General features: G+C 42.5%; 1 protein-coding gene across 2 annotated transcripts in view; it reads right to left on the bottom strand.

Annotated features, from left to right (window-relative positions):
* Window positions 1-13732, bottom strand: part of Atp10b (ATPase phospholipid transporting 10B (putative)) — a 270605-nt gene that overhangs the window by 23920 nt on the left and 232953 nt on the right. For both annotated transcript variants that reach the window (XM_029557944.1, XM_017795231.2), the window contains 4 exons: window positions 13539-13648; window positions 10673-10799; window positions 7519-7703; window positions 3504-3825 (listed from right to left, as the gene is read on the bottom strand). In XM_029557944.1, the coding sequence (XP_029413804.1) occupies window positions 3504-3825; window positions 7519-7703; window positions 10673-10799; window positions 13539-13648 (744 nt within the window). The remainder of the gene's footprint in view (window positions 1-3503; window positions 3826-7518; window positions 7704-10672; window positions 10800-13538; window positions 13649-13732) is intronic.

Consider the following 13732-nt stretch of genomic DNA (forward strand, 5'->3'; position numbering starts at 1 on the left):
ATTATTAGCTTTCATTCAAAACCATGTAGTGTGCTTGTTTTAGCCTGTGGGCTGTGGTTTGCTGACCTTATTATACACTATGTTGACTGTATTCTCCTGGCCCCCTTTTTTTTCCCTAGTAGCATCTCAGAATAAGCTGCAATTAAGTTTACATTATTTATCATTGAAAATACGGAACTGAGAGAGAGAATAATTCTCACTTAGCAACAAGTATACTTAACTTTAAAATGTTACCATCAATAGTGTACCCCATAGGTTTATACAATTATGTGCCAATTAAGAATCTAATATTTGGGGCTGGAGAGATGGCTCAGAGGTTAAGAACACTGGCTGTTCTTGCACAGAACCAGGGTTTAAATCCCAGCACCCACATGGCAGTTAACAACTGTCTAACTCCAGTTCCAGGGGATCTGACAGCCTCTTCTGTCCTCTGCAGGCATTGCACAACACAGGTGCATTTACCTACATACAGGCAATACATGCATATACATAAAATAAAAAAGAACTTAAAAAAAGAATCTAGGGGCTGGAGAGATGGCTCAGTGGTTAAGAGCATTGACTGCTTTTGGCAGAGGACCTGGGTTCAATTTCCAGCTACGAACTGTCCTTAATTCCAGTTTCAGGGGAATCCAAAGCCCTCTTCTGACCTCTGCGGCATTGCACGACACGGGTGCACTCACATACATGTAGGCAATACACTTGTACACATAAAATAAAGATAATAAAATATTAAAAAAAGAATCTAGCATTTGTCTTTATAGGTAGAGTTTATTATTATAATAATGATTCTTTTTTGATAGCCTAGCAATGCATACTTTTAATTCTTCCATGCGGAATAAATCTAACCTTTAGCATCTTCTGTTGCAGAACAGGAGAAGTAGAGGTGTGGAGTCACGCCATTTTTTGCACTGTTGGTTTTGTTACTATTGCTATGGGAGTGAAGCCAATCTCTGACCTCAGAGAATCTGTGCTGCATTATTGCCTGTTTTGTGTCTGAATTACCGAGGAGGATAATTCATGTATCAAAGTAGAGGGTAGTTGCTAAGGATCTGCTCCCACTCCTTTTTTAAAAACAGAATCTCATGTATCCCAGACTGTCCTAAAGCTCTCTGTTGGTAAGGATCCTCCTGCCTCTATTTCCCAACTTCTGGATTATAAGTGTGTGCTACCATGCCTGGTCCTCCCAGGTTTTTTTTAAAAAATTGACTTTTTTGAGAATTTCATACATAAGTATTTCCTCTGCATTATTCTCATCCCTCCCAGTTTCCCACCAACTCCTCCCATGTTCCCACTTCCTCTAATCATCTTTTGTCATCATCTTTATTATTGTTATATATACATACATACATTTATAAACACACATACACAGCGCACTGAGTCCACATAGTCGTACTCGTGTTTACCTGGGTTTAGAGCTGCCCGTCTGGGTTTAGATAACCCTCTGAGGCAGCTAGTCCCTGGAGGAAACTGATTCTTCCTCTCTCATCATCCACTGGTTATCTGTAGCTCTTCATCCCCTGCCCTATCAGCTGGTTTTGTCATTATGAAGATTTCATTAGACTACCATACCATACTATGGAGATACTGGCATATCTTCCCCATCATGTTTAGAATGCATCAACTAGCAGTAGGTATCTTGTCCCTCTGGCTTTGGTTTTATGAGACAGGGTCTCCCTGTAACCCCAGAACTCACTATGTAGACCAGGCTGGCCTTTATCTCACAGAGATCCTTCTGGCTCTGCCTCTGCCTCCAGAGTGCTGGGATTAAAGGTATATGCCTAACCAGTTTTAAAATTTAGTTTTTATATTACACATGAAGACTGGGGAGGGGGGAACATGGTATTTACTAGATCTCTGAAACACTACAGAAGGAAGACGAGAGGCTGGTACCATCTGCAGAAATGTCTCTAAGTGGAAGCAATGTAGTTCATCCTTACCAAGGAGGGATATCTCCCAAGATCTCTGCTTAATATCTGAAACCACAGATAGTGCTGAACCCTACAGACTGTTTTTTGCGTATGTACATTTATAATGATCAATTCATAAATTGGGCCCAATAAAAGATTAACAACAAAATAATGGAATATTATAGTAAATTAGAACAATATACTATAATACAACAATTAAGCTTAAGAATCATCTGTTTCTATAACTTTCCATTTATCACTTTCAGACCTCAGCGGCTGTAGGTGACTAAAACCACAGAAAGCGAAGCATTGACGGCGAATGTGTGTGGTTGATGTGTGAGGGGCGGTGGTGGCTGTGTTTACTATGTGCATGGTATGTGTTGAGCATGGGATCAAACAGTGAATGAAATAGACCCTGTCCCTGTATGTCCAGGAACTTGCATTCTATTGCAGAGGCAGTCACGGATGGTACAACAGAACTTGGACCTGTGTACAGTGGGTGTGACTGGAATGGGAATCCCAGAGAAAGGCAAGTGAAGTAGGAGTGGAAACAGGGGGATTTTTCAAAGGACATGGCTCATGCAAAGGTCTAGCAGAGATGGGGGCAGGGAGGAAGGAACATGGAGAAAAGCAAGCAGTTTCATCTAGGCGGAACATGAGGAGCCAAATGCTGGTGAGGGGAAGGTGGCCATGAAAGAGTGTTAGTGGAGACCGGAGCATGAAGATTCTTGCAAACCAGGCCTGGCCATCCCTGGGTGCTATTCTGTGATCAGTTTTTTATTTTCTGTGCTTTGATGTGATTAAAACTCGTGCTCCTCTAAGCAATTCAGCATCAACCAACCAGTCAGCATCGATTGAGGATGTCCTCTGTGCCGGCCTTGGATTTAGAAACTCAAATACAAAATTAAAATGAGAGAATCCGCGGTTTTGAAATCTCCCTATCAGCCCTCAACCCTCAGAAGAATATCAAATCTATAGACACTTGAAGCATTGCCATTGGTAAAGCTCTGGAAGGGAACTGGTCTGTATCTTAGCATGTAGCTGTCTTGATTGTGTATTTCTGGTAGCAACATTTCCTGAGCTACATTCATGCTGAGTTCTTGGCTTCTGTTGCCATTGACCTTTATCTGAGTTCTGATTTTTTATTTAGCTGATCTTCTAGAGCTAAGAGCTTTGATCCACTGTCCCGTTCTCTGCTTCACTGCCTAGCTGCAACATCTCAACCATAATTTTTAAAAAAAAATTTATTTTTATTTTATGCATAAGAGTGTTATGCCTGCATGTAAGTAAGTGCACCTGTGTCATGCAATGCCCGTGGAGGACAGAAGAGGCCATTGGATCCCCTGGAACTGGAGTTATGGACAGTTGTTAACGGCCATGTGGGTGCTGGGATTCGAACCTGGGTCTTCTGCAAGAACAACCAGTGCTCTTAACTGCTGAGCCATCTCTCCAGCCCCTCAATTGTGATTTTTAACCACAATAATGACCTGCAGCCTAAGCATGTTGGCTTTCACAGCTGAGCCTCCACTTCTGGCCCAGGCCTTCTGTCAGATTATCCCTCCCAAGATCCCACCCACAAAACAGCATGATCAGTACCTATGGAAAGAGTCATGACGCTCAACTTGTCTCGCACCAACTTGACAATCATACTTTTCTGGAGTGGGGTGGAGCGGCAACACAGGATGGACCGACAGTACTGGGTTAACTCCAGAAACTTCCTTTCCAGCTTTCCCTGGAAAATTGCATTCAATGTCTTCCCATCAATGACCAGTCCAACTTCAGGAATCGTAGTTCTTGAGTTAACAGATGGTGTCGTAGATGGTATGTGGTACCCACAGAACTTGCGATCTGGATTCTGTGGTTCATGGAATTGCTTTACCTCTTCCAATGCACAGTTAAGGATGGATTCACAGGTTTCCTATAGAGCATCATATCATATAGTATTAGTAAGCAACTGTGGAAGTGTATGTTAACATTTCACCCTTTTTATGGTAAGATAATTATTAAAATATCACCATAGAGATTTAGGAATTCTCCAATTTTCATATTTCTCTGCAGTATTTTAAGTCACATAAAACCATTTTAATTTTGAACCAAATTAATGGCCAGAATAGGAGATGGTGATTGGGAATATTAGTGGAAACAGCTCAGGAGGATGGGAACTGATGAAAAAAAAAAGGCTGATGTAGGATAACAACTGTAATACTATCATAATGGTAGACACTGACAATATTTCATGGTGGTAAAATATGATGGTTTCTATTTCGTATAGGTCACTCAAGCTCTCTGTTGCTCCTTTACACATTTTTATAGAATTTCTGATCTTGATTTAGAGATGAGAAAATTAAAATAATAAGTTCTCTAGTAATTTACCCGTCAACCAAACATAGTAGTAAGGCAGGATTATTACTTCTTAAACTGTGGCCTCCTAATTTGCAAAGGATACCTTTATCCTGTGTTTATCTATTTCTCTGTTCCATAGAGAATCCTAACAACTGTGCTATGAAATGTTTTTCATACTAGTTTGAATGGATTATGAATGTGAAAGTCTTATAGATTAAAAGAATGTCCTTATTTATTTAAAATTAATTTTTTTTATTTGTGTGTATGAATGTTTTACCTGCATGTATATGAGTACACCTGTGCATGTGATGCCCAGAAAGGGTAGATGTGGGCATCAGATCCCCTAGAACTGGGGTTAAAGACAGGTGTTAGCTGCCACGTGGGTGCTAGGAACCAAACCTGGGTCTTCTGTAAGAGCAGTCAGTGCTCTTAACTGCTGAGCCACCTCTCCACCCTGTCCTTAGTAGTTTTTATTTTTGTTTCTTTGAGATAATCTTGTATGTAGCTTGGCCTTGAATTTGTGATCCTCCTGCTTCCCTTCCTGAGTGCTTCAGTTACAGGTGATCTACTGCCACACCAGTTCTTGTGATTTTTAAAAACGGTGTTTACTTTGAAACACAGGGAGGAAGTCATTTTTATTTAGCAATTATTTTCTATCACTTTTAATTATATTAAAGATAAAATCAGATTTTGGAACTAATTACACTCCTCCATCTTTTTAACTCCTGTGAATCTTTTTTTTTTCTTTAAATAAGCCTCTTTAGTCTTAACTCCTGTGAATCTTTTTTTTTCTTTAAATAAGCCTCTTTAGTCCATACTTACAGAAGCTGTTATTTGGACCATATCATGTTCTAAAGGAGTAGGAAGAGTAGGGGGACACGGGAGAATGTGGCAGGGAAACTGGGATGGAAATAATGCAAAGACAATACTCATGTATGAAATTCTCCAAAATAAAGAAAATGCAAAATTTTTAAAAAGTGGGCATGGCAGTGCTGAGTCTGTAATCCCAGAACTTGGGAAATGGAAAAGGATTCTTGGAACTTGCTGGTCAGGCAGTCTAGCTCAATAGGGTGAGCTCCAGGTTTATGAGAGACCCAGCACTATCATGCCCACCTTTGCCTCAAAACACACGCATGTGCACCTGCACACACACACAAACATGTACACACACGCACACAGCAGTATATACTATAAAACATGCTTTCAGCCTTTAGATGAATTGGAAAAATCATTTATTTTCTGTTAGTTGCACAGAGTGTGCTATAACTAAGCTAAATGCTGGTGAATTTTTAAAACAAAAATAACCTCAGGGTAGTACTGGATCTCTTGATGGTGCTGAAGCCTGCATTCTGTGTGATAGAAATTTCATTTACAGGAATCCTTTCCCCTCCAGGTAATTCTCAAAGGTGGATATTTGCAACCCTGTGGGGCAGCCAGATTGAGGAGGGAGGGGTAGGCTGGTTTCTGTGCAATGTGATGCCTTCCTATAGGAAATGGAAGATGTTTGTCGATTAATCAAATTCCTAAGGAATAACGAGCCACACTCGAAGTCACTGTGAATTTAGTCACTGAATCCTTAGCTCTACCACTGTCAATTCCTTCACAGCTGTCCAGGACCCTCTAAGATGGTACTTGAATCCTCACACCTATCTACACTCGAGAGCCCCCTAAACCTGTAAGATTGATTAGTCCTTCTTAGTCTGGGGCCAAGTGGTCAATATGTAAATGTGTTAAACCAGAAAGTATAGAAATACATTCTAAGTCTTAGGTTTATTTAAACCCAAGTTTGACATAATCATCTATTCAGTGGCTATTTTTCCAAAGATTTTAATTCACCTAATTAACTAAGAATTGATTAAGGTCTACTATGTCTTTTATATGTATCTTAAAGGGAAACGCAAGTTATAGAGCCTCTCTAGAGGCTCATATGTGAGTATTGTCTTTGCATTATTTCCATCCCAGTTTCCTTGCCACGTTCTCCCATGTCCCCCTACTCACTCTCAATTTCTAATCCTCTTCATTATTGTTATACACGCACAAACACACGTAATGCAGTGAGTCCTTTAATGGTGTTGATGTGTGCCTATGTACCCGTGCTTAGGGCTGCCCAGTTGGGATTAGATAAGCTCTCAGTGAGATAGTCCTTGCAGACTCCTTCCTTCATCATCCACTGATTGCCTGTAGCTCTTCAGCTTGAGGTGATGCCCACCTTTTTATGTAGGTTTTTGGAGACATACTTTTGAAGCAAGCACTTTACTGTTTGGGTCATGTCCCTAACCGCCCCCTACCTCATTTTTACAATGTGTGTATCTGGTTTCTTCATGGCATAAAAACCAAATTAAATCTTCCCAAAGTTCTATTCTGGGATCTAGAGCAGCCTCAAGCAAAGCTGGGGGACAGGGAGAGTTCAGAGTCTTCTCTGCCTTCTCTGGCTAATTTCACTTATTCACCATCTTCCCCATCCTTTCCTCTTCCCACCACCCCTGTAGTACAGAGTTCCCCTTGTCAACAACCTCCATTGACTCCCATCCCTGCTCCCTCTTGACCAGAAGATACATCTCAGTGCTCACTTCCCATATTCCTTGGCCAAGATGGGGGAACTTTACTTTCTGTAATTTGCATTGGGAAAATAGAAGTTGCCTCCTGAATACAAACTTGTAAGACAGTGTGGAAAACACTTCTTCAGATTTCACACAGCACTCTCCCAATCTTTACTCTTTGCAAACCATAACTATTTTAGTTGGAAATGGCTATTTTAGGACTTTGGTTCTTTCTTCCTCTCCCCCATCCCATCAAAACCTACTGGCTTCACATATTACTCCCCTTAGGATTCCACTCTGCAGCAACCCAATTTTACAGACAAATTGATGTTGAACTCAGAATAACTTTAGTTTAAGTGGAAACTTTTCAATAGGTGGGTTAATCTTAACTGGTAAGAAACTGACAACTGAGGCTGAGTAAACAGTGTAGTAATATGTGAACAGAGTGAACTTGATAGGAGAGCAGAGGACTAGGCTTAGTTCTGTCACACATTAGGAGGGGGAAACTGGGCAACAGATTGAGCCCTGGTAGATTTCAACTTTGTTACCTGTAAAGTAGGGTGCTTAAACTTTCTTACAAGTAGCAATATAAAAGAAACCAGTCAACCAAATGTGGGAACCAGGTATTAGATATTGGGCTGGATGCTTTTTAGAACCCTCTGAGACCCAAGAGAGTCTTGTTGGCTGAGGGGCTGCTATGCATGTCAGTGTGAAGTATTTAGCCTTACCTGATTCTCTGTGTTAATGGAGTACACAGTGTCAGTCTGATCTAACAGTTTGCAGGAATAGGCAATATTGACCGCTGTCTCCTGCTTATCGCCTGTCAGGACCCAGAGCTGGATCCCAGCCTCCTGCAGAGCAGCAACAGTATCTGGAACTCCTTCTTGAAGTCGATCTTCAATCCCAGTGGCTCCTGGAGTGATCAAAGACAACAGAGCTCAGTTACAGCAAAAGAGTAGCTGCTTACTTTCCCCAAAGCTCTATGCAGCCAGGCAGTGTTTATTAAATATCTTCCATGTGTTAGCCTGTGCTATGCACACAGGATACACCTGCGAACTGGATAGAGCTGATCTGTACCCTTTCAGAGCTCAAAAGTAACTGGAAGAAGATTTCTAATTGAACCATATGGTAAAAGAAGATCAGAGAGTGCTGCATGAATATGTACCGGGAGACTGAACTTTACCTAGAAAATCAAAGGCAGGATTTGTTGAGGAAGGACCATTTTAGCTCATGTCTGGATGATCAATCCAGGAGGTGAAGGAGGAAGAGAATTCCAGGGAGAGGGATCAGCATGTGTGATGACCCAGAGGTCAGAGAAGATGAGGCAGAAGGTAAGTATAAAAGAGACAGAAGGGAGTGTGAGAGGGAGGAGAAAGGCTTCTGGGTCACATCAGGGCCTTGAGGGATTTGCAATTTATTTGGTAGCAAAGAAAGCTATTAAATTGGAGAGGGACAGGATCAGGTTTTTTTTTTTTTTTTTTTTTTTTTTTTTTTTTTTTTTTAAAAAAAAAAAAGGTCTCCCTGCAGTCCCAGCTGGCCTGGAACTCACTATGTAGACCAGGCTGGCCTTGAACTCAGTGATCTGCCTGCTGCTGCCTCCCAAGTGCTGGGACTACAGGCGCGCGCCACCACACCTGGCTCAGGTTTGTATTTTAAGATCATTCTAGAGAGTAGATTGGAGACTGGAGACAGGACGAAATTCAGGGTTGAGAGCCTCTTAGGAGGCTGAGCAGGAATATAAAGGGGACCTGGTGGTGGCCTGTGATGGCACAAGGGCAATAAGAATAGAGACAGAAACAGTCACTCTGCAGCTGATCATAGCAGAATTCATAGGGATTTGGTTTTAATAATATTCTTGCAGGGAATTAGACATGCAGGTGCCATCGTTTCTGAATGATCTCAAGCTTTGCATCAGCACTGATGAATATAGACTCAGATATTAAATAGTTGCTAAGTGCTTAAGCAAAATGAAATCTGCATTTAAATTGAGATTCATTTCAGGCCACAGACGAATGGCTACCCATTTCACTTTCAGCAGAAGCAAGGATTTTTGTTTCTTTGAATAATCAACAGCAGCAAAAGGTTGGCAAAGCAGCCAGATTGGATGCGTATTGAAAAATCAGTTCGTATTTTGAGACGGTTTGAAGATCATGTCGCACTTTAGATGACCAAAGGAAATCTCTCCCCAGGTCACTTTCCCAAGCCACCTTGAGGTGACAAACAGAACCTATCTCTACAAATGTGCCTGTTTTGTATTTTAGGTCCAAATATGCTGGTAAACAACTCCATGAAAAGTGAAGGCTTACACATCATCTTTCTGTGCAAGGATTGGCCTGCAAGGTGAGCTCTGACGCTGATTTACAGCACATTGTGGCTGTGTGAAGGCGAGAGGAGGAAAAACACATTTATTTGTGTGAAAGAGAAAATGAAACAGGAAGGCTGTGAATGCCTTTCCTAGACAGGGAAGCTGACAGGTTCTGACAAGTGAGTTCTTTTCCACCAGAACTAGCTGATGGACACTTTCTTTACCTGAGACTCGGTTCCACCCTGAAACCACAGATGTGTCCAGGAGGTGAGAAAGAGGGGAGGACCCTGATGGAGCGACTGCTGGTGGCCGTGTATGGTGGGTAGAGTCATCTGGACTAGTCACCTTCTACTTCTTGTTAAAATGATGCTCATGTCCAGGTTTAAACATATCAGGGATTATGAGGCAGTAAGCAAAAGGTTATATAGCCAAGACACAGGAAACCAAAGGCTGAAGAAGCTAGACAGCAAAAATTTCTCCCCCTTCTTTCCAGCTGTCCTACGAAATCTTGTCGTTATTATTTAGATGGAAAGGTGTCTCCACCTTACAGATACCTTGGGGATTTTCCACCAGGCTCCTGTCTTGTTGGCTACCTGTAGGGTATGGTTTATTTAGAGCAGAGAGGTGCTAGTCATAGGTACATAGTAAGATCATGATAAAGAAAGAAATTGGCCCTCATCCCCAAGTCAGCACTGCTAGCCAAGATGAAAGATGACCTTTCGCTACATGGCCAGTACATGCATTCCTAGAGGACGGCTAGGGAACATTTCCTATCCCTGAACTCACTCCTGCAGCTAGTCTTCCATCCCAATGGCTCCAAGAGTGGTCAAAGACATGGACATTCCCCCCAAGGCACGAGGAGATTAATTCTGATCAGCAAAGCTCTACTTTCCTCCTCTGCAATGCTCTTCCTCCCATGGACAGCCAACATGTCTTAACCAGCTCTTATCTTGACCCTAACATATCAGTCTAACCTTTTTATACGGTAGCAGCCCAGTGATTTTAGTAAAGCACCCAAGAAATGTTCAACATATGTTTTACATGATCCATCAGAATTTGGGTCCCTCTGGCCTCTGTTATCTCCCATCAGTCCTCCTGTGTATTCTGTGGTGCAGCCAAGGCAGATCTCTGCATTTCTACCTGACCCCAGATCTCAGTTCTTGGCCTTTGTTTAGTCCCCTCCCTCAGTCTTGAGTACTCTCCCTGTTTGCTAAACATCTCTTTCCTTGGCCCCAGTGCTAGGTTGGTACTCCTATTTTGAGTCTGTATTCCATCCTGTGTATCTTCCAGCCCAGCTATCATCACTTGCTGAGTGATGAAATTACTTGCTTAATCCTCCAGTATCCAGGCTAGATTGTGAGCTGAGGGAAGGCGGAGGCTGTGGTACCTGTTTCCCATTGTAGCTGCAAAACCTAGCTTGATGCTTGGCTCATCATAAGTGCTCAACAAACAGGAGCTGGCTGTTTGGGGAGGGGCCAGATTCTTCCAGCAGGGAGTTCAGGATGCTTTTCCTAACTTGTAGCATTCCTTTGCCCTTCCTTTCTTCATTTTTGTCATGATGCTTTATTTCTACCTACCAAGTAAGGTGAGCTGACTCTCCAGATCCTGTGCTGTTTTCATTAGCAGCTCATCTCGATTGTCGAGGGATGCCTCAGCCTCACGCCGGAAACTGGCCCACCTTTGGAAGTTCTCTTCGCTTAGGACCTACGGAATAGGAAGAGGGATGTTAATAACCTTGAGTGCATCAACAAGTGGAATCTCTTCTCTCTCCTCATCTGTTGAGTCTCCAGTAGGCCTGCTTGAACTTCTTCACAGAATTAGGTGGAAAATTTTCCATAGTTTTTTTTTTTTGAATGCACAAATCAATGAAAGATTGGTCCATCCTGATGTTCCATTATCACCAAACATCTGCTAAATCCTTACTATGCTTTGGGCACTGGAGATGATCAACAGAGACCAGGTCTTTGGATGCCTCTGCTTATAAGCTGGTCAAGGGTGAGAGCTATATGTCAAATAAGTAAATTAAAATAATTGATCACTTCAAGGAGTGCTATGCAGATAATAAAAAGGATATCATGGAGTATGGTGGGGTTGGAGAACAGCTGCAGAAAAGGGGATTGCTTTCTGTTAGATGCTGAGGTCCCATTGATAGGTAACATTCAAGGTAAGAGCTAAGGAGTCATGAGGAAAAGCAAGTGCAAAAAATTGTGATTCAGCAATGAATCTGACCTTCTTCCTGTTCCCTAAATGTATCAGTCAATGGAAGGTTGGAAAGCAAAGAGGACTGGGACCGGAAATGAGACTGGAAAGGATAACAGTAGCTGTGTTTTCCATGCCACTTCACCGGGCACGGTATCAAAGATGCAGAGAGGCCAGTTCTTCCTCCCTTGGGGTCCATGACATGTCAGACTGTTCCGTTTCATCCATTCTCTTTTAGAAATGAATGATTCTTTTATGAAAGCCCTAAATAGTCCTCAAGTCCCTCTGTATGTCCCTATAGAGCAAAGCAAGGGGACACAAGTAAAACCTTTAGTAATCTCTATAAACGTGTGAGCTAAGGTTAGTATACTGTCACAGATGAAACTTAGATAAGCAAAGAAACTCACTCACATCAAAAGGTGGTGTGGTGGTTTGAATGAGAAATATCCCCTGTAGGGATATTTCAAATATTTGCATACTCAGTAAACGATCCTCAGTCAGTGGCACTGTTTGTGGAGGCGTGGCCTTGCTGGAGGAAGCACATCACCTGTGGTAGACTTTAAGAGATCATAGCCTTGCCCCATTTCCAGCTTGTTACCTCTCTGCTTCCTGCAAGTGCTTGAAGATATGAGCACTGAGCTTTCTGCTCCAGCATCCTCGGCCACTACACCTCCTCACCATGATGGACTCTTGCACCTCTGGAACCATAAGCCCAAAGAAACTCTTCCTTCTATAAGTTGCCTAGGTCATGGTGTTTTGTCATAGCAACAGAAAAGTAATTAATACAAGTGGTAAGATTGGGATGTGTACCCAGATGGGCCTGGTGTGGTGGTGAATCTCTATGGTATACTAAGCAACATACAACAGATGAGCAGCCCTGGGGTGTGTGTGGAGGAGGAACCACTTCTAGTCACAACATACAACAATACCCAGATGGGCCGGGTGTGGTGGTGAATCTCTATGGTATACTAAGCAACATACAACAGATGAGCGGCCCTGGGGTGTGTGTGGAGGAGGAACCACTTCTAGTCACAACATACAACAGATGAGCGGCCCTGGGGTGTGTGTGGAGGAGGAACCACTTCTAGTCATCTAGAAATGTATGCTTACCATGGCCCTCCAAGTAGACACTCTACAGCTCATCCGATGTCCCTGCTCTGTAGGTCAAAGCCCTATTTGCCTGCCTATCTTGCATAGGATGCAATGTCAAATATCCGAGAGTATGAGGCAAGCAATCTACACGATCATATCTGGACAAGGACAAACCAAAAGGCAAGGTAGGGAGCCTGGGCGAGAGCAGAGCACAGCTGAACATATCGCTGTGGCCCTCATCACAGGGATCAGCTGCTCCATAATAATGCTGATTCCTGCCATCCAATTGAGACCCACATTTTCAAGGGAAGACATAAACCTAGATTTTCATGTGAACATATAAAAAAGGCTCCAAATGCCAATTTAGACAAACAATTCAAAATTTAGAAGTCTACCTAGAAGACAATTATAACATTAAAATTAGCTTATGAATTAGAGGTTACCCATTTACACAGACAATACAAGAAGGGCTTGGTAAAAGCATAGATGTGTGATTTTCCTGTTCAGATTTCTGCATCACCCAAATTGACATAATCATAGATCTTGGCCATGAGTCAGAATAACTAATCTTAGCCAGGTGTGGTGGTGCAGGCCTATAATCCAGATACTGAGGAAGTTGAGGCAGGAGGACCACAAGTTCAAGGCTTGTGTGGGCAACTTAATGAGATCCTGTCTCAAAAATTTATTGAGAAAAAATAAGCAAAGCCCAAGGATATAGGTCAGTGGTAGAGTGTTTGCTTAATATGTGTAAGACCCCAGGGTAAGTCCCCAAGAATAGCCTTGAAAATGGGTCTTTTATAAAGAAAAAAGGCCAGGGCTGGGAGGAGAGCATAGGCCATGCAAGCATGAGGACCTGAATTTGATCCTCCAGAACTCATGCAAAAAAACTGGGCATAATACCATCACTGGGGAAGCAGAGACCAGAGGATCCTCAGTGCTTGCTGGCTACTCAGTCTACCCAAATTGGCAAGCTACAGGTTCAGTGAGAGACTATCTCAAAAGAATAAGGTGGAGAGTGATTGAGAAAGACACCTGATGTCAGTCTCTGACCTGCACATGTGCAACACACACACACACACACACACACACACACACACACACAGAGTGAGGGCCATTCAGCTACCTACTGACATTTGGAGCCTCTACCCTCACCTTCTTGGCGATGCACAGGGTTCGCAGGCCATCTCTTGCATACAAGTCCAGATGTTTTTGGGTCCGGGCTTGGATTTTCTTCAGCTTCTTTTCCACATCAATATCAGACACTGTCAAACAGTCATTGTTTCCCATGAAGTTGTATGTAAACACGTTGGGAGCCTTGTCCTGAACACCCTGAAATCTTCCCAGGT

This window comes from Nannospalax galili, unplaced genomic scaffold (genome assembly GCF_000622305.1).
Source record: "Nannospalax galili isolate Female #2095 unplaced genomic scaffold, S.galili_v1.0 scaffold667, whole genome shotgun sequence".
NCBI lineage: Eukaryota > Metazoa > Chordata > Mammalia > Rodentia > Spalacidae > Nannospalax > Nannospalax galili.